This window comes from Sphaerodactylus townsendi, linkage group LG15 (assembly GCF_021028975.2).
Source record: "Sphaerodactylus townsendi isolate TG3544 linkage group LG15, MPM_Stown_v2.3, whole genome shotgun sequence".
In the NCBI taxonomy this organism is placed as follows: Eukaryota; Metazoa; Chordata; class Lepidosauria; order Squamata; family Sphaerodactylidae; genus Sphaerodactylus; species Sphaerodactylus townsendi.
This window is the reverse complement of record NC_059439.1, coordinates 10246111-10268079: the sequence shown is the minus strand read 5'-3', so window position 1 is coordinate 10268079 and position 21969 is coordinate 10246111. Positions and strand designations below refer to the sequence as shown.

Here is a 21969-nt window from a genome sequence, read left to right as displayed (position 1 = left end):
TTTCATTTTGTGCTTACCAGATGCTAGGAAATGCTCAACCAATTCATATTGGCAAGAGATCATGGGAAGTCCTCCCTATCAATAAATACAACCTAGGTCTGGCTGCTTCTGCATTAAACTTTAAGCACCCACAGGTTAAATGAACCCGTGTTGCCATTTGCATGGTGGGTGCAGGGGCCATCCAGGTGTGCTGGGATCCCAGCATCGGGATGTGGCATGGCTCGCACAGGAAATGATGTGTTTCCTTGCGAACCACACATCTGAGAATTCCCCACACGAGAATCCCCCCACCTGAGAATCCCTCCCCTCCCCCACTTACTGGCACAAAATGATGGCTGTCTAGAGAATCCCCGTCCATGATGGTGGACGGAAGTGTGTGTAGGGGAATAGAACACTTCTTGCTTGCCATAGTTTGCTCAGGCAAGCAGCATATGAAACCTGGGCTACAGGAAAACACCCGCTAATTTAGTGACTTTTATTTCACCTGGGTTCAGCAAAAGATAACAGATTAGAAGTGTTTGGAGGGTGAGTTCTGTGAGAACTTCTCCGCCATAATGCTTTTTTCACACTTCTGACTCCATTACATTTGGCCTGTGCGGAATCACCCTCTCTTGAACTAAGCCAAAAGTCAGCCGTGAACTTTGGAATGTTAAAACCAGAGTTGGCTTCAAAGCATTAGATCAGCAAATGTTAGGTCTCTGGGTGGACCATGGCCCTGTCTGACAGATGCTATGATATCAGAGCAGCTGAGCCAATGACGGCCAGAGGGCAGGACACTGAGAAAGCAGATTCATCTTCATAAGAAACAAAGACCTATCTGTAAGAAAGGATGGACTGTTGCAGGCTCCAGGGGAATCAAAATTGCTGATTCTGTGTTACTGGTTTTAGGGACACTCTTGTCAAGGAGAAGAACAAAGCAAAGAGGACAAACAAGCAGTCAGAACAGAGGCAGGGGGGTGGGTAGGTAAGTTGGGCAGTGAATGTCCATGACATTCATAGACCATAACACTTGGCATGCTCTTCGTGTGTTTTAAATGCCTGCAAGATCCCAGAAAGAACAAGGCCACCTCAAGAAAGGGCAGAGGAACAGTTGGGACCAGTAATTGTGTCTGCAACTCACAGCACCGGCAAGAAAAATAACAGAATCCACATAACATATTTTGACAAAGCATGAAACTTGCCATGTGCTGATTAAAATGATACACTGCTAAAGTTCAGGGGAAAAAGTATAAGCAAATAGTGACATTGCTGCATAGATACAATACATATGGACCATACTCTTGTGTGTGTGTGATTGTAGTGTGTAATGTGCTTCTCTTAAATCCTGCCTTCTCACTTTCAGCTCCCCTTCCCTTAAATCAGTTCTCATGGGTCTACAAAACAAATTTACACCATTGCTCCAAAATTCCCTGGACTTTACTTTCCAATTCCTGTTCTATATGCTGATAACCAAATGTGGATTTTGAGAAAATACAAAGCATAACAGCTGGACTTAATTTTTTTAGCAAATTGTAAAAATGGCTAGAATGATCTCCCAGAGAATTTGAGAGTTCTTCGGCACAGAAGTTTAGACTGTTCGCTTAGCTACGTGGTAGCAGCCACTGGCCGATGCAGCGAGATTCTCTTCCACTTTGCCTGCCTAACCCGAATGCCAATCGCTCTCAGGCTCCCAATTCTCCTTTTGAAGGCTTGACTCAGACTGCCTTTGTGCCGATGCACTTTGAAAATTGCTGATTTAATGACTGAGCAAATGCAATGCACAGAAAGGAGTAATGGAAGCACAGAAGGGTCCGTTCATCAGGCAGGTAATTATCTTGCAAGTTAATTAACAGAAATTAGTGCTGCCACTTGCATTGTGCACTCTTGGTACTGGCAGAATGGGTTTCATCCCCCAAAAAAGAGGGTTGCAGAATTTAATGTACACAAAAGCAGCTCAAAACTGTAACACTAGGCTTAAAATAATTTATATTTTATACCACTGATAACAAAATTAATTACAGAATAAATATTACAAGCTTGTGTTAGTTAAACACAACTTTCACAATATTAATATGAACAGGAATGTGTCCTTTAAACATTGATGCAATAATTGTAGCAGAGCAACTTAAAAATTGAAAAAAATTCAGTGTTTAGGTTTAATGTTTTTAATGAGTTATATATTGTTAAAATCAGTAATAGTGACTGAACCATTTATCTTAAAAGTAAAGTGCAATCAGATTTAGATTTTATTACGTGTTATGTTAGTATTTTAAACTTTTTAGGCTAAATGTTCCTTTGGGTTATTGATGGATGATTATGTATGAGTATAAGGCCTTTGGCTAATAAACATTTATTACTCCTAAAAAAAATGGCTTGGAGAGACAGGCAGAATCTGTGGGCCAGCAACTGCCAACTTACTGAGACTCGCAGATGGACTCTCTGGTGTGAAAAGCTGGAGAGGTCCAAAGGTCTCTGGATATTTTCATCACTCGTTCCCTTGCCACAAGGAATAACTGTCCCTTGGGAAGGATGCCAGGGTACCCTGTCAGAAGTAAAGTACGGTAAAAGGAATACACTTACTGGTGCTGTTGTTGGCAGGAGGAAGATTCTCACAGTGCTCATCCATGGTTGCAGCTGCAGCCAGGTTGATCCAGAAGAAAAGTGCCTGTATGAAAATAAGAGGTGGATGCTTTGGAACCATCAGAGAAGAAATAGACGGCACCCCGAGGACCCTCTTGCAATTTGGAAAATTCAGTGCATGGCCAAGGGACACATTCTTAAGACTGGGGGGAGGTCCAGAGTAGTTGCACTAAAGTAGCTTTGCACTTCACGCAAGCACACCCTTGGGAAATAAGCTGTGATAGAGCTGGAACTGCCAGGTACCCCCTGGCCACTGGACTCTAGGGAGGATTTTAAGGCCTTGTGCTCCACTGAGGTCCCTGTCCTCCCCAGGTCCCATCTCCAAATCTACAGGAGCTTCCCAACCAGATCTGGCAACCCCACCCAAGGTGTATTGACAGAAAAGGGTGGGCATTCACTGCCCACTAAAATAGTACCCCTCCAAAAAAAGTCCAACTTGTTTCCCCTGTTTTAGTAACTAGCTCTCTGACAGCTGGATCTACCCATTGCCTTCAACCGTAGATCAGCTCTACTTGCCGGTAAGGACTAATAGACTGGCCACCACTGGAGGCCAGATCTACCAGTTCTTCTTAATAGTGTGTAGACAGTTCTCTGAGTGGCAGTGGAAGGTAGAGGCTGGTGGGGAGCCATCTGGAGGAGGCGCAGCAGCTTTCTGCCAGGCTTGCCCCACCCTAAATACACCAGTGACCCTACCCTCCCACCCCCTGCCAGTGGCCGGCAGGACCTGGCAGCCCTAAGTGGGGGACTCTCAACACTCATGAGGAGGCATTTTCCCCACTGGCTTGCAGTGCCACAGCCTCTGCCTGTTTCCCCATCCCTGCCTGCAGCCACCTTTATTTTCCTGCCTCCTCCTCCTCTATAGAAGAAGAGCTGGTTTTTATACCCTGCTTTTCTCTCCTGTAAACAGTCTCCAAAGCGGTTTACAAACTTCTTTCCCTTCCTCTCCCCACAACAGACACCTTGTGAGGTAGGTGGGGCTGAGAGAGTTCTGAGAGAACTGTGACTAGCTCAAGGTCACCCAGTAGGAATGTAGGAGAGGAAACAAACCTGGTTCACCAGATCAGAGTCCGCCACTCATGTGGAGGAGTGGGGAATCAAACCCAGTTCTCCAGATCAGAGTCTACCTGCTCTTAACCACTATATCACGCTGATCCAGATGGGGCCCAGATTCAGAATTAGATTTATGACAAATGATGTAGGGGAGAAGTTGGAGAGAGTGACTGATTCATGGTCACTCAATTTGCTGTATGGAACTCACTTTTCCCCAGTTCACGTCTACCATGATGTCATACTGGCTTTCCATAATTAATATACACATGAACCTTTTTTAGAAGGCAAAGCAGCCAAAAATGGGGACTTCTTATGTTCAATTACTACTTTCAATTACTATATACTGGAGCCTAACAGAATGCCCTGACCCACACAGCCAATCTAGTCCAATTTTATCACATCTCGGAAGCTAAGCGGGTTCGGCCCGGTTAGTACTTGGATGGGAGACCATCAAGGAAGACAAGGGTTGCTACAAAGGGTTGAAGAAGAGTTGGATTTATATCCCCCCTTTCTCTCCTGTAAGGAGACTCAAAGGGGCTGACAAACTCCTTTCCCTTCCCCCCTCACCCAGTGAGGTAGGTGGGGCTGAGAGAGCTCAGAAGAACTGTGACTAGCTCAAGGTCACCCAGCTGGTGTGTGTGTTGGAGTGCACAGGCTAATCTGAATTCCCCAGATAAACCTCCACAGCTCAAGTGGCAGAGCAGGGAATCAAACTCGGGTCCTCTTAACCACTATGCCATTGCTGCTCCTTGCTACATCTCTTGCTACCAAGGGTTGCTAAATCTCTTTCCTTGAGAACCCTTTGGCATCACCATAAGTCAGCTGTGACTCGACAGCATTTTTCATTCAACAGAGAATTGCTGCTCTCAGCTTTGCGCCGTTTCTGGACCTCACCTTGTGAGGTAGGTGGGGCTGAGAGAGTATTGAGAGGACTAGATGCCCAATACCAGCAGACACAACACCAAGCTGAGAAATCTCTTCATGCTCTCCGAGTCTTCATAGCACTCCGTATCTTCACACATGTGACTAAGTGAGATATGGCTCATGAAAAGTTATGCTGGAATAAGCTTTGTTAATCTCTAAGGTGGCCTACCACATTCCTGTTCTGAATCTGCTGACACAGACTAACATGGCAACCAAACCATATTTCAAGCTGGCATTTGATATTGTATGCAGAGTAACCCAGACATAAATATTGCTCCAAGTAAGCCTTGAGGATACTGTGCCATCTGAAAAGCAGATACCAAAACCCTCTCCCTCAGGATAAGCAGTGCTGTACAGTGACAGGGCATGCTGATGGCACAGATATTTCAGTGTCTGAGACAAGGTCTGATTGCTGTCTCAGGAAACCTCTGACAGCTCTAGAGAAGGAAGATGGATGATGCTACAGCTTCAAAAGAGCTTGCCAACAGTTCTTTGCCCATGCTCTTGTTACAGGGTAATTGCTGCAAATTTTTGGGCAAATCATTCCACCAGTTTGCAAGGGTTATTCGGGGTCTGTGTTTGAGTGCATTTGTGGGGGTGGGGAGTGAAGAGTCAATTTGAGCTACAGAGGCAGCATTTATGAGATAAAGTTGTTGGGTCTCGAGAGGGCTGTCTTCTGAAAATGAAATCTTTTCCTATAATCCCACATAGGTAAGGAGTAGCTGTGGTTATTGAAGGGTTGGAGACAAGATTAGGCATGACAGAAATTTTGCTCAAAAGTCGAACTTACCATGTCAATCAAATGTAAGCCAACTGCACGGTCAATTCAGGACAGCGCTAAGCGAATTCAGCATATGCTGAGAAGGTTTGCATTGGCTATTTACAAAGCATGAAAATACTTCCGATCCAAACAGATCAGCAGCCATTAATGTTGATGAACACCAAATGCTACATTTTTTTTTAAAAAATAGCATTTATTCATATCTAATTTATATGATCTGTGAATTAATTAAACAGTCTATTGTCGAAGGCTTTCATGGCCAGAATCACTGGGGTGCTGTGTGGTTTCCAGACTGTATGGCCGTGTTCTAGCAGCATCCTCTCTTGACATTTTGCCTGCATCTGTGGCTGGCATCTTCAGAGGATCCTCTGAAGATGCCAGACACAGATGCAGGTGAAACATCAGGAGAGGATGCTGCTAGAACACGGCCATACAGCCTGGAAACCACACAGCACCCCAATTTAAAACAGTCTATTTAAAACACTTTCTATTGGCAGGTGAAGTATCTCAGCAAGGAAAGCTAGGAGTAGAGTGCAATTGGGCAGTGCAGGAATATGCATGCACCAAATGCGATTCCTGCTACACTGCAGTGTGCTGCTAGGAAGGACTAAGTCAGAGCAACCTGCTGAACAGCCATAAATGGGTCAACAAATAGATGAACTGGCTGTTTTGAGTTTTCTGAGGTGTGTTGCTGTAGTCTGGTAGTTTTTGCTTCTAAAGTTTTGCCTACATCTATGACTAGCATTTTCAGAGGCATGTTGTGGTAAGATGTGTTTCTGTAGAGAGAACCACATCCTACCATGACATGCCTCTGAAAATGCTAGCCATAGATGCGGGTGCAATGTTAGGTGCAAAAACTACCAGACCAGACAGCCTGGAAAACCCACAACTGCCTGATGATTCTAGCTGTGAAAGCCTTCCACAAAACAGATGAACTGTCTGTTGAAAAACTGGCAGCTAGATGGCAACTGGTGAACGCAACATTCGTCAAACCGAGTATCCTTCAACGAGATACTTAGAGGCCCTGGGGTTTTGTTTTTTGTTTCACTGCTATCACAGCTCTAATGCTGAGATCTAGGGTTAAGATCCGGTTTGCAAGGAATCCTGGACTGGAGATCTTTCACAATGACATAAATCTCCCCCCTCCCCTTTATTTTGCTATCCAGATAAAGCTGATTTATGGCGACACTCCTTGTCTTTCAAGACAAGAAAGGTTTGAAAGTGGTTTGCCATTGCCTGCCTCCACTTCATAGCCCTCATATTCCTTGGATGTCTCCCATCCAATACTAGCCAGGATCAGGGCTGAAAGTGACTGCCCATGGTCTCCCAGCAAACTTCTATGGCGTGAGTGAGGATTTGAATCTGGGTTTTCCAGCTTTCAGTCTGACCCCTTGCTCATTGGCTCTCCACATAAATCTACAACACAAGAAAAGCAATGGTGAATTCCATTACCACATCATCAAATCCTATGGGCTCTTCTTCTGGGAGTCTTAGTAGGCCACAAACCAAATATGAGTCAGCAGTGTGATGCGGCAGCCAAGAAAACCAATACATTTATGGGCTGCATCAATAGGAGTATAGTGTCTCGATCAATAGTAACATTCTATTGTGCATTGATCAGACCTCAGTTGGAATACTGTGTCCAGTTCTGGGCACCACAATTCAAGAAGGAGATTGACAAGATGAAATGGGTTCAGAGGAGGGTGACCAAAGCAGGAAAAAGTCTGGATTCCATGCCTTACGAGGAATGGCTTAGGGAGCTAGGTATGTTTAGTCTGGAGAAGAGAAAGAAAAGGGGTTTAAATATTTGAAGGATGTCTTGTTGAAGATGGAACAAGCTTATTTTCTGTTGCTCCAGAGACTAGGATGAGTAATGGATTCAAAGTACAGGAAAAGAGATTCCAACTAAACATTAGGAAGAACTTATGGTAAGAGCTGTTCAACCTTGGAATACACTGCCTTGGAGGGTGGTGGAATCTCCTACTTTGGAGGTTTTAAAACAGCCAGAATGGAGTTATCATTCACTCCCAGGTTGGCTCTCTCACTACCCCCACCCCACCCATCCAGGTGCTGACGCAGTCAGAGTCCTTCATCATCTGTCAGAAATGTTTTGATAGTGTATTCCTGCATGGCAGGGGTTTGGACTTGATGGTCCTTGTGGTCTCTTACAACTGTATGATTCTTCACCTGAATGTTGCTATTAGGGGATAATCATACCGTTTTGAACAAGCACACACAATTACATGGTTAAGGACTGGCTAATTTCTTTGCGCTATCATTTGTGTACCACATGACCTGTGTGGGAAGTCTGAAAAGTTACTTGCTTGTTATAGCAACTGAGGGGAGAAAAGTTATTTCCCTAAGAGGAGAGCTCTTCAGTGACACATCAGTTAATCATTTCCCATTCATAACAAGCTTCGTTCAAACTGTATATGTTTTACATTGCCTTTGCAGAAGGGGCTCTCTGCCCTTCCAAACAGAGATTGAATTTTAAACAGTTTTTTTCAAACAATTTATTTAGCCCTTGAAAAAGAGGCTCAGAGAGGTATGAACAAATACATCCTTGCTGATCACTGTTTTGTTTAATAGTTTCTGGGTACCAGAGCAAGTCTTGCCTACAACCTGGCCATTTAAGGGAAATACCTGGTTTCTAACCACAACTAATGTGCACTTAAATGTCCCGGGCTTAAATCTGCTTGACACCAAAAAAAAAAAAAAAAGGAATTAAAAATATGTTTATTTTTATTTTTTTACATGCCCAGTGATGGATGCTCTTGGATTGAACGTCTGCAAAGCAAGGTGTGAAAATTCTGAACATGGCAAGTGAATGCTTGCGAAATATAATTGCTGCTTCACATGAACAAAACAGGGAAGCTACAGTCAACAAAGCTGGACATATTTGTGAAAGACCAATAGGAAAGGGGTCATCATTATGCCGTGCCATATATGTTTCCCTGAACCTCTCTTCTTTAACTCTGACTTCACTGCCAGTCTTGGCATCTCTTACTATAGGAGCTGATAACTTGTAGAATTCTCTGGGAAAGCTCAAAGCACATACTCAGGATCTTTTGGTCATTGTCAATCCCATTCAATATCTTCAATTGGTTTTATGGTGCCATTGTGTAGTTTTAAGAACTGATTTTGATTTTAACTATGAATCTCTAAGCCGCCCTGAGTCCATTTTATAGGGTGGCCAATAAAATCAAATTATTAAATAAATAAATAAATAAAATTATTATGTAAACTCAATAATGCAATTACATATTATATATTACACTGAAGAAGCCACTTGGCAAAACACACAGGGGATTTAGAAGATTTTAACTGAGTAACAACATATATTTTTACTCTATTTTGGATAATCAGCCTTGGCCTTATTTTTTTGCCACCCAGTGGCCAGTGACTTTGGAAGTCTTCTTAGAAGCTTAAGAATTCTGCAACGGAGGTCACTTGCAACGATACAAATCCGCAGTTCTTCTGCTGCCTTGTGGCAAAGGATTTAGCTGAGCCAGGGCTTTGCAGGGTTGAGGCCAGGAACATGTGAGGAAATTCTGGAGGTCAGCTCTCCAGCTCTCTGCAGATATATATATTTTGCCATTGAAATTAGAAGACAGGCAGAGGGCACACTTTCCACAATGCTCAGAACCTTAGTACTCTCTGTTTCAAAATTAGCATACCAAGCAAAATTACAACTATTAAAATGCATGCTATAATCAAACATCAAGGGCACGTTTTAACATAAGGGAGAGTGAAACAAGCTCATGTCTACAAAAACTGTCTCAGAAAGCCTCCTTATGAATTCTAATGTCCAGGGCTTTCTGAACATTCAAACATTTGTGAACTATTCACTGAATGTTTAATCTCTTTGACAAGGGATTATATTCATTTTGAATATTTATATAAATTGTTGTTTGCTGCCTCATAGCCAGAAGGACCTTGAGGCGGGGTACAAGAAATACAATTGCAGTTCTATTCAACATGGCTGTGAGCTGTCATTCAGAATCCTATTTTCTAGTTCTCCATTCTGGGGAGATCTGCAACTCTCCCCCCCCCCCCCTCATGTTTTCATGGTTGATTCCAGAAGAGCACTTCTTGAAGCAATGTGGGTTATCTCCCGATCATTCTTTAATCCAGAATTATTATTTGGCTGGTTTGGTTTTTGGATTTGGGGGTGGTGGGGTTCTTTATGTACATTTTCAAGTCTTAATACAAAAATTATTTTTAAAAGGTATGCAATTGCAAAACACTTCAGAAAAAAACATCACAAACAACCATCAGGAGTTAATATCTGATATTTTACAGTACTCTTCAACCGGCACAGCATGGAATAGTAATTATTTCATAACTGATAGCAGACGTGCAAAGATCATTAATATTTAACTATATTTTATATTTGACAGCTTGAGATTTCTTACTTGATGTGTGACAAAATTCATATAACAAAGGGAGCCCAGCAGGTACAAAGAACTTCAATTTTTATGTTTAAAGCCTCCATTTTAATTTCAGGATCAAATTTTAAATAAGAAAAAATTGTTAAATTTTGAATATTTGTCAATCGTTTGATGCTACTTTCTTCATTTAAATTAGTGAGTCATGCAATCCAGCCAGTTCTTCTAAGTAATCTTGTCTGATCACCCTTCTTTTGAAGGCCTGTCCCACTTGAATTTTGCCTGCACATTACTTCTGAATAGGCTTTTGGGTGGGCAAAGGGGAATCCCTCATCCCCTTGTTTACCAGTGGAAAAGCTGACTGGATCCAACCATATGACTACAATTTATATTTAAAAATCATTCCCTTCCACACACTATTCTGCATGAACAACATTTATCAATAGGAGTATAGTGTCTAGATTGAGGGATGTAGTTGTACTTCTCTATTCTGCATTGGTTAGACCTCACCTGGAACCTGCAGTTCTGGGCACCGTAATTCAGGAAGGATATTGACAAGCTGGCAACCAAAATGGTAAAAGGTCTGGAACCCATGCTCTATGAGGAGAGACTTAGGGAGCTAGCTTGGAGAAGAGAAGATTAAGAGGTGACATGACAGCAGTGTTTAGATATTTGAAGGGATGTCATGTTGGTGAGGGAGTAAGCTTGTTTTCTGCTGCTCCAGAGACTAGGACCAGGAGTAATGGGTTCAAGGTGAAGGAAAAGAGATTCCACCTAAAACACCAGGAAAATTTTCCTGATAGTAAGGGCTGTTGGACAGTGGAATGCACTACCTCGGAGTGTGGCAGAGTCTCCTTCTTTGGAGGGTTTTTTAGCAGAGGTTGGATGGCCATCTGTCAGGAGTGCTTTGATTGTGTGTTCCTGCATTGCAGGGGGTTGGACTTGATGACCCTTGGGGTCTCTTCCAACTCTATGATTCTATGTATAGGTTACAATGTTGAATTAGGACTGGTGAAACTTGGTAAAAATCCAATACATTTATTTCCTGCCGTGGAACTGACATCTACCATCTGCCATTTAGTGCCAGGACATCTTCAGACCACATCTGGAGTCTGGCAACCCTACTAAGAAGAGTGAAGTTTCAAAGAAAGTGGCATCACTTCTGGGTGATAGGGTAGGAACTTCCCCCTAATCTCTATGGTAAAGACCACAGAGACTATAGAGAATTCCTAGAGCATCGCCGTCAACACCATTTAACCTCCATCTTATTCCCCCAATCTTCGCGTTATTGGGGGTGTGGGCAGAGGATTGCCCACTGGTAGCATGCAAATGGCAAACCTAATCATGCTGCAATTCTCAGGCTAAGCTATCTGTTAGTATTTGCAAGTGTCACAACCAGTCATGAAAGAAACACGATGTTGAGGTCATAAGAACATAAGAATTAGCCTGCTGGATCAGACCAGAGCCCATCTAGTCCAGCACTCTGCTACTCGCAGTGGCCCACCAGTTGCCTTTGGGAGCTCACATGCAGGATGTGAAAGCAATGGCCTTCTGCTGCTGATGCTCCTGAGCACCTGGTCTGCTAAGGCATTTGCAATCTGAGATCAAGGAGGATCAAGATTGGTAGCCATAGATCGACTTCTCCTCCATAAATCTGTCCAAGTCCTTTTTAAAGCTATCCAGGTTAGTGGCCATCACCACCTCCTGTGGCAGTATATTCCAAACACCAATTAAATGTTGCATGAAGAAGTGTTTCCTTTTATTAGTCCTAATTCTTCCCCCCCAGCATTTTCAATGAATGCCCCCTGGTTCTAGTATTGTGAGAAAGAGAGAAAAATTTCTCTCTGTCAACATTTACTACTTCATGCATAATTTTATAGACTTCTAATCATATCCCCCCTCAGACGCCTTCCTCTCCAAACTAAAGAGTCCCAAACGCTGTGCCTCTCCTCGTAATGAAGCAGCCCAAATCCCTTCCTAATCATCCCTCGTTGCCCTTCTCTGCACTTTTTCTATCTCTTCGATATCCTTTTTGAGATGTGGCGACCAGAACTGAACACAGTACTCCAAGTGCGGTTGCAGCACAGCTTTATATAAGGGCATGATAATCCTTGCAGTTTTATTATCAACTCCTTTCCTAATTATCCCCAGTTTGCCTTTTTCACAGCTGCCATGCATTGAGTTGACATTCCCATGGAACTATCAACTAAGACGCCCAAATCCCTTTCCTGGTCTGTGACTGATAGCACTGACCCTTGTAGCATGTATGTGAAGTTTGGATTTTTTGCCCCTATCTGCATCACTTTGCATTTTGCTACATTGAACTGCATTTGCCATTTCTTAGCACACTCACCTAATTTATCAAGGTCCGGTTGGAGCTCTTCGCACTCCTTTGTGGTTCTCACCACCCTACATAATTAAGTATCATCTGCAAACTTGGCCACCATGCTATCCACCCCTATTTCCAGGTCATTTATGAATAGGTTAAAGAGCACTGGCCTCAAAACGGATCCTTGGGGGACACCACTCCTTACATCTCTCCATTGTGAGAACTTCCCATTTATACCCCCCTTTGTTTCCTGTTCCTCAACCAGTTTTTAATCCATAGGAGGACTTCCCCTCTTATTTCTTCATTGCTGAGTTTTCTCAACAGTCTCTGGTGAGGAACTTTGTCAAAAGCCTTTTGGAAATCCAAGTAGACAATGTCCACCGGTTCACCCCTGTCCACATGCCTGTTTACACCCTCAAAGAACTCTAGTAAGTTTGTAAGACAGGACTTGCCTCTGCAAAAGCCATGCTGACTCTTCCTCAGCAGGTCTTGCTTTTCTACATGTTTTATAATTTTATCTTTAATGATAAATTCTACTAATTTACCAGGAACAGTACAGTACAGTATTCATTGTTTTATCTCCACGTTACCTGACCTTTTTAGCTAGTAAACCTTTATACAAAGCAACTCACTAGCATCTGGGTCTTTACTGGTATCCTCTAAACTCCCCTAATAGCATACACCAACCAGCTCTTCTTCACAGAGTTGTTATGGCAAGGAAAACTTTGGACATTGTCCTGAGCTCCTTAAAGAAAGGGTAGAATAAAGAAAGTGTGCGCCCATCTATGTGTGGGGCATGTACGTGTGAAAGAGAGACTGTCACGTGACATGAATATCATGTGAAAAAGGCTTCCTGTTGCTTTTTAGAAACACCTGCACCCTTCTTGGAGCTGTTCATCATTATTTTTTGCTGACAGGGAAATGCAGAACCCTGTGGCATCACAGCAAGGGTTAAGTACTGCTAAACCAGACCCATAGCCAGATACTTTTAATTGGGGAGGGGGCAGCAAATAAGTACAGTGGAGGTCAATCTGTCATTACTTATTTTCTTTATTATTTATTTGTGCTCTACTATTTATTTACCAGTTGAAACTTAAGGTGGATACATAGTATAAAGCAACACAACTGAATAGCATAAGGGATCTAATAAGCAACCCACTAGAAAAAGAAGTGTTTGGATTTTTACTCCCCCCCCCCTTCTCTCCTGTACGGAGACTCAAAGAGGCTTACAATCTCCTTTCCCTCCCCCCCCCAACAACCACCCTGTGAGGTGGGTGGAGGAGCTCCGGAGAACTGTGATTAGCCCAAGGTCACCCAGCTAGCATATGTTGGAGTACACAAAGTAATCTGGTTCACCAGATAAGCTTCCACAGCTCAAGTGGCAGAGCAGGGAATCAAATCCAGTTCTCCAAATTAGAGTATACCTGCTCTTAACCATAAAACCATGCTGGCTCTACTAGGATTACAAAAAAATCAGAAAAGTGAAAAAATGATTCAGACATCCTATCACCCCCTTCCCCTTCCCCCTTAATTTTGGACTCTTCAGCCCTGCTAGCTGCTAATTCTGATTGCAAAGAGAATTCATATTTGGAAGATTTATAAGAGGAGTGCACCTTTATACCTTAGCCTTAGCTCCTTCCTTTTTTTACATAAAGAATTTACACTTGAAAGACTTGTGATCGGTTTACACCAACCCTAGTGCTGATTGGAGGGGCAGGACAAATGATTGATGGGGCTCGGTTCCCTTTTGCACCACTGTGGCTACAGGTTTGTCCTAAACATTATTAGAGGGATACAAGAGCTCAATGTGTAGCTGATCTTTCAGGGCATCTTACTACGGCTTCTGATTTGACCCCTGCCAAAAGCTTCCTTGGTTCATTGCTGACTTAAAAATCAATCTGCATCCCAGCTCAGGTGATATATCCATTTAGGAAAACCAAGAGCGACGCTCAAATAGATGGCAGAGACAAATGGCTCATTGTGCTCAAAAACATATTCCAGGCACTGCCTGAGCCGAGTGATGCACACAGTTTGTTTAACAACAATGCCACTAACCTCTGTTTTTCACAGGGTACAACAGTGATTAACAGCCCACATTTTAATCCTGCAATTAATTACACTAATTAAGACTTTCAGTCCTATTTCTAGGAGTCCTTTGGAGGGGGGGAGGCACATGGGGCCAGTGGAAATAAAGGCGAACCACACCACACTCAGTCTTCACTGTCTCAATTTATCTAGCAATTGCTTTAATGCGCTATCATTTATTTAAGCATTTATAAAGGACCCCAAACTAGCCTTCAAAAGATAAAACTGTCTAGATACATAAATAATTGTCCCATGTAACAGACCCAAGACTGCATCCAACCAGCTTTTCTGCAGATGAAAATAAGGAGAGGATCTCCTTTGACCAACCCAAATAGCTAAGCTGAGAGTGAGAATTGCGGGAGTTGCATGGACAAAACCTAAGTTAGAGGAGGAATGTAGGATGGACAGGGATGCCAGTCTCCAGGTGGGGCTGGGGATCCCCTGGAATCACAGCTCATCTCCTGATGACAAAGATCAGTTCCCCTGGAAACGGAGACTTTAGAGCAGGGGTAGGGAACTCCAGGGTTCTGAGCCGCGATGCGGCTCTTCTGTTCTTTTGCACTGCGTTCTACGAGCCAATTTGTCGGCTGCCTATCTCTTGTCTGCCCTGTAGTGTTGCAGGGCTGGCGATAATTTAACTGCCCGGCTGATCTGCTGGGCCGCGCCATGGGCTTCCCCTCTCGCCCGCCCCATTGGCGTAGAGCGGGCGCTTTCCCGGCGGATGGCGAGGTTGAGCCGCCAGCTTCATCCTTGCCCGTCCTCCAGGCAGCAAAATGGGCGCATCATCTCGCTCCGCTGATCGCAGTTGTTGTGCCAAGCAGGTTTACCCTCTTGCCCGCCCCATTGGAGTGGGGCGGGGACGGCAAGGCCGAGCTGCAGGCTTCATCCTTGTCCGCCCTGCAGGCAGCAGGGCGAAGAATTCAATTGCCCCGCTATCGGGTTGGCAGTGCCGCGGTTTTCCCCTCTCACCCACCCCCTGCTTCGAAGCTGGGCGGGCGCTCGCCCGGCAGCTGGCAAGGCCAAGCCGCCGACCCCATTCCCGCCCGCCCTGCAGGCAGAAAGGGCAGGCGCATCCATGCGCTTCTCAGAATGAGTGGAGTAAAAGGTTAAAAAAACCGAATATATATAGTGTTATCTTTATTTTAAATGTCAAAAATTATTTGCGGCTCCAAGTGTTTTCTTTTCCCGTGGAAAACGGGTCCAAATGGCTCTTTGAGTGTTAAAGGTTCCCTACCCCTGCTTTAGAGGGTGGATTCTGTTGCCTTGTACTGTTGGCATTTGCAGGTGTCTGTCACAATTCAGACATGAAGGGGTTAACTGTGTGCATGCTAATTAGCTATTGAGGTCAGAGTTTCATGGCCAGTCTATTGATTAAGCTATTAGTCAGCTAGCCCCAGCATTGTCTATGTGACAGAAAGTTATAAAGTAAAATATGTTTCTTTGTTTGAGCACATTGCATTATAGCACATTGCTTTGCTAGATAGCCACCATGTGCGACCACGTGGTGCAGAACTATGTAACCAAGTTAGTACTAGAATAGAAAGCTGTTCTTTATTTTCTTCCATGTAACCCTCCCCAATAGTTAGTAAATTCGTTTATATAAAACCAGCAACTGTGTATTGGTCTCTTCTTATGCTGCTCTGCTAAATATATTAAGCTAAACAGTCAACATGTACCTCACTGAGGTTCCTCCTCTCCCCAAATCTCCAGGAGTTTCCCAACCTGGTGGTCACAGAGGACCTGGCAACTCCACACAAGGAGGAGAACAGGGTACCACGGAGCAAAAATCTGGCTGGATCCAACCCACTGGCTGAAAGTTATTTAAAATTTCGGCTTCTATCTGTCAGAAGCAGAGGTGGAGCAGGCCCTTCTTGATGACGGGACAGTCCTAAGAAAGAAACAAGATAAGAAGTTTCCAGATGGAGACCATTCTCTCTGTTGTTCTGGATACTGCTGTGATTGCCGAGACATTTGCAGTGGCAACAGCGTGATCAGACAACAGGTGCCCCGTGCTTTCTTTGCCTTAGTCCCCACGGACACCATTCCTCCTCCTCCACTGGAAGACGTTTTTAAATCTGGAACTGCTAGATCATTACAGCAGTAATGTAAATTGCATGATTTTCTAGATGGCTTCAACGTGATTGCATGATTTGCTAATCCCCAACTTTCATTTTTTTAAAAGCCTCTTGGCCTTTTCATTGTGGAGTTATAAGACAAAACGTAATCCTACAACAAAAAGGGCTACAGGCTTACTTTTTAAGTAAAGCTAGAGACTAGAAAATTATGGCAATAAATCATTGTAATAGTGTAATTCTATAACAATTCAGTCATTCCTGATTGCTTTTTTTAAAGCCCAAAGATAGCTTTGCAGTGTGTGGGTGCTGTGTGTGGGAAAGAGTGGGGGGAATGGCAGTCAAAGGAGCCAAGGAAAGGAAAATGTTACCACTGTGGTCAGGAATTGCAGAAATGTACACATTTCCATCCATGAGGCATCCAAATGTGATCTGATTGCACACTTTCCAGAAAGATCAAAGCAAAGGTTTGGGGTGGAGACATGGAAGTAGAAAAACAGGATGAACAGAGAATGGCATCACATCAGTGGTGGGGATTCAGCCAGTTTGCACCACTTTGGCAGAACCAGTTGTTAAAATGGTGCTTGTAAACAACCAGTTGTTAAAATTATTTGAATCCCACCACCAGAACCAGTTGTTAAATTATTTGAATCCCACTACTGCATCAGTGAGCTGTAAGGAATCCAAAACAGTGAGCTGTAAGGAATCCAAGGGAGACCCAAACATCCTTGTGGAAATGTCAAGGACCTTTTCCGCACACATAGCTTACTACAGATTTTCCCAGTGGTCAAACCTTTCGTCTTGGAATTTTTTTGCTGTGAAATCATTCTGCTCACTTCCACCACCTCCAACCCTCCCCCCACCGGTCATTTTCCCCTTTGCCAGCGTGGTGTAGTGGTTAAGAGTGGGAGGATTCTAATCTGGAGATTGGGTGTTGATTCCCCATTCCTCCGCCTGAGTGGCAGAGGCGTATCTGGTGAACCAGATGTGTTCCGCACTCCTACATTCCTGCTGCGTGACCTTGGGTTTGTCACAGTTCTTTGGAACTCTCTCAGTCCCACCTGCCTCACAAGGTGTTTGTTGTGGGAACAGGAAGAGAAAGGAGCTTATAAGCTACCTTGAGTCTCCTTACAGGAGAGAAAGGTGGGGTATAAATCCAAACTTCTTCAGTTGCAGTTTGATATGAAATTGACAGCACTGATCCAACCGCCCCTACTTCTTTCTATCTGTGCCTGAAATTAACATGGCAAGCTCTATATGAAATTAACAAAGCTGATCTAATCTTCCCTGCTCTGCCTCAATGTTACATCATTAATTCAATGTGACAATGAATTTTTTTTAATTCTCTTGAAAATGGAGGGCCAGAGGAAAGAGAAAATGGCTGAAGGGGAGGTTGGGTGACTGCACAGCTGCATGGATAAGGGCCAGGTGATTGATGGAGCAGAGAAATAAAGATTGTTTGAACATGATTACACACTCAATAGAAGGTGGATCAGAAACAGAGAGAAAAAAACATTGCAGGAGAAATGCTCGGGACAAAGAGAAGGTTAAGGAGTGACATGATAGCCATGTTTAAATATTTGAAGGGATATCATGTTGAAGAGGGAGCAAGTTTATTTTCAGAGACTAGCACATGGAGTAATGGGTTCAAGGTACAGGAAAAGAGATTCTACCTACACATTAGGAAGAACTGATAAGGGCTGTTTAACAGTGGACTACTCTGCCTCAGAGGGTGGGGGAGTGTCCTCTGGAAGTTTTTAAACAGAGGCTAGATGCCATCTGTCAGGAGTGCTTGATTGTGTGTTCCTGCATGGCAGGGGGTTGGACTCTTGTGGTCTCTTCCAACTCTATGATTATTTGATTCTATGAAATGAAGGGGAAAACATTCCCAGAACCAGACAGAAGGGGGGAAAATGCAGAATTCAAAGAAAAAATGTAGCATTTGGTGGCAATATTTGTTGTAAGCATTTTATGTGCAAAAGGCTATAGTTTCAAACTTCCTCTGCCTCCAATGAAGGTTACAAAGATGTCATCAGTGAATCACCAAGTGGGAGGATTATAGATGAATTCTTGTCCATATTTGTCCACAAAGAGCAGAAAATGAGGCATGTAGGAGCCCACATCTGTACCTTATATTTGCAAATATAGTTTATCTTATATTGTTTATCATTGTTGTTCCTTATATTTGTAAACATTCAAAGCAAAGAAATTAGGAACCAATTGTTGCTAAGACAAGAAGTTCATTGGCTGTTTAGAAATTCCTTTGAAGCTTCATTGTTATCACTGATATAAAAGAAAAGAGAATTCAAGTGTGGCAAAGTATTTAAAATGGATGAAAAGGTAAAAATGCTACTTATTAAAGGATTATGCCTTATGCAGGAAATTATTAGTGAAACATTTAACTAAAAAGCCGTAAATTTCCCAGTTTTATCAGTCACAGATTGAAATAGAAATTAAATCCTGGAAGGATCCAGAACATGTTTAAAAACCCCACAGTTTACTTTTTTCTATTAATCTTCTTTTATAATACCCAGGACAAGTAGCTTGTCCCACTTTCCTCTTAACATATAGATATTTTACTGCTAGCAAAGAGTTACTAGAATTGCCCTAATATCTCTTGGTTGCTGGGAAAACACTGCACAAAGGTCTGTTGAACACAGAGATGGAAGGGCCAAAATACATGATGGCAGGTCAGAGGCGCATTAGCTGACTCACAGAGGTGCATTACCTGACTTTACTCAGAGTTGTAATTTTATCAACTCCAATTTAAATATAATCAAAAGCTAGTCACACTCTGGCTTTGACTTATCAAGCTATCGTCCATCCCTCCTGAGAACTGAAACTCTCAACTGTGCAGGAAGGCCGGCTGTTTCAGCATCGCTGGAGGGTTACATTTTTCTATAACTAATTTGCCCCAACAGCAGCCCCTTGCCCAGTGTTTTCTGAACTGCCTTTGGTTTGGTCACATTGTGTCCAGTGTTTTTTAGACTAGCTCTGGTTCAGTTACACTGTGCCCAAAGCATTGCAACCTTCCAATCCAATTGGCTCTGCCTCCTTGGACCATTCCTCTTCAAGACTAAGTAATTATCACCCTTTCCTCAGTGATCTCTACTATTCCCATCTATCCTCTTTCTAAATCTCAGGCTTCTTCACCTCTTTCTAAATCTTTCTAAATCTTTACCTCTTTCTAAATCTTAGGCTTCTTCAAAACTCTGTCTCTGTGTGTATTTTGCCATTTGCATGTAGGTTTATTATTTTACTTTTCCAATAAAACTGTTAAAATTTCTAAAGTCTGGTATTCTGCGGCTTTTTAAGGAGAAAGACTTTTGTAAACTTTGGTGGAAGACCTCACAGCCTGTGCCTCTTGCATTGCAAAGTCTGTCCATAACTAATTCCCCCATCCAAATAGGGACAGACCCCTTTAATTCAGGTAACACAACACAATGTAGGAAATTCAGAAATACTTCCCCCTCTTACACACACACCCAGTGACCCCAGAACTATGTCCTGAAGCCAGCAATGTCCAGAATCCCTGGCCAATCTGGCCTGGAGGAAAATTCCTTCCTGACCCAAAAGTGGAGGCATTACCCTGGGCAGGTAAGAAAGGGCCAAGAAAGCTGAGTGCTGACTCATGCCTCCCTGTCCTCCCTCTCATGATCGGCCCAAGTTCACAGAATGGACAGAACACAGTGGGAAGGCTCTGAAGACAATAAGGACAGCTGCATTCAAGAGAGCAGTTAAGTTTGCTCTGGGGGTGTGGGTATAATTTAAGCATCTTGCCTGCCTTGTAAGCAAGCTGCAACTGCTCAAGTATTTCCAGGAAGTGAGGGGGAGGCAAATAACTTGTACTGCCTGCTTAATCATTCCCTCCTCCACAAGCATTTCTTCCAGTGCTGGGTGCTTTCTATTGCAGAGCCGACCACCATGTTGTGGGCCAGTGTAACAGAAACACCTACTCCTGCTTCTCAAACAACTAGCCCCTCCCCACCCCCTGGTGTTTCCCTCTGAGATGTGCTACCAGTTCTCCTCGCTCCCTTCATTCATCCCCTCCCTGAAATTCCTCTACTACATGGAATATTTTAATCTCTTGGAATGCTGGCCTCTGTTGGGAAGACTCTCCTGTGCAAAATGAATGAAAACATGCTGGAGAACTGGTGGCAGCAAACGGGAATATTAGGTGAAAGTGGAGAAAAGCGATTTAGCGACAGCTCAAGAAACCTGAATTCTGCCGACATTTATCCATGTATGACTGCTACTGGAAGTTCCCGCCCCCAAAAAAACATCAGTCGAAGCAAGTCAAGTGCATGAAGAGGCAGTGGATTTCCCACAATCCATATGCAGTTCAGCCTGCTCCATGTTGAAATGTCAGCCTCCCCTGTGAGGTATCATGTTCCTAGCTTTGACTGTCAAACTTTTTTTAAAACTCCAGACTTTGGCTGTTGTGGGCTTTCTAGGCTGTGTGGTGCCGTGGTCTGGTGGTTTTAGCTCCTAACATATCACCTGCATCTGTGGCTGGCATCTTCTGAAGATATCAGTTACAGATGCAGGTAAAACACTAGAACCCTTTCCACACATCACTGAAAATGTTTGGAAAACATTTTCAATCCCCTGCCCTTTCAATCCCCTACCCTTGATCTCCAAGAAAGTCTGTGCTATGTATGAACTGGCTGTTGAGACATTTTTGTGTGGCCACAGTCTGATGGTTTCCCTCCTAGGTCATTTCTGCACAAACCTTCAAAAACATGTTGAGGCAGAAAATAAAACGTTTTCTCCATGGAGTTCCACACTGTTTTTACCCCCAAAAGTTTTATTTGCAGCCTCAAAACGTTTCAAATGAATGTCCTTTTGAAATTATTCTTTCTGTTGAAACATTTTCAAAATGTCTTCTGTTGCCTGTGCAATCACTTTAAGATGTTCCCCATGCCTCCATGCCATCCCTGGACTTCCTTGCTGGTGCCATTTTCTGAGCACATTCCATTTCCCAACCCACCTGCTATTTTGATCATTTCTGTTTGCATTTTTATTGGCGGGGGGGGGGGCGCTAATCTTTGAATCTTTGAGTATATGAGGTGCAGAGAATCACAGTACAAGGCCACGAAGAATTGAAGCATGGATTTTAGATCTAGCTCAAAAAAAGGGAAAAATTAAAGCTGAGATTTCAAAGTACATTTTTTTCTCAAAATCAATGCCTTGTTTTTATGCCATTTTAATGTAATTTGTATCCACCGTAAGATTCTATTGCTTTTATGCTGGGTTGTATTTTAGTCCACTGTTTTAAGAGAGACTTTATTGCATCTTCCCACATTACCATTTCAAATCACTACATGGGTTTTAATTCAGCAGAGTTTTGATGTATTGGTTGGCTGACATACTGAATTTTTATTGTGCTATTTGACAGTTTGATGTTTTAATCTGCTTTTATTTTTGTGTAAGAAACCTTAGAGATACTCACAGGGAGGTACGGGATGCAGATATTTTAAATAACTGATACTGTTTACAAAGCACATATTTTAAGACTCGCACTTGGAAAAGTGATTTCCATGTGTCAGCTGTACCTTTGTAGGATTTGGGCAGGTTTGTTTATTCACTTCATTTACCATCAGCTTTCTTCCCAAAAGGAACTTAAAGACGCTTACATTGTTCCCCTCTCCTTTATTCTGTTCTCACAACAACTCTCTGAGGTAGGTTAGGATGAGAGTATGTGGTTAGCTGGTTTCTAAG

At 43.1% G+C, this 21969-nt stretch overlaps 1 protein-coding gene across 2 annotated transcripts in view; it reads right to left on the bottom strand.

Annotated features, from left to right (window-relative positions):
- Positions 1-21969, bottom strand: part of CRHR1 (corticotropin releasing hormone receptor 1) — a 113537-nt gene that overhangs the window by 85218 nt on the left and 6350 nt on the right. For both annotated transcript variants that reach the window (XM_048517990.1, XM_048517991.1), the window contains exon 2: positions 2560-2644. In XM_048517990.1, coding sequence (XP_048373947.1) covers positions 2560-2644 — 85 coding nt within the window. The remainder of the gene's footprint in view (positions 1-2559; positions 2645-21969) is intronic.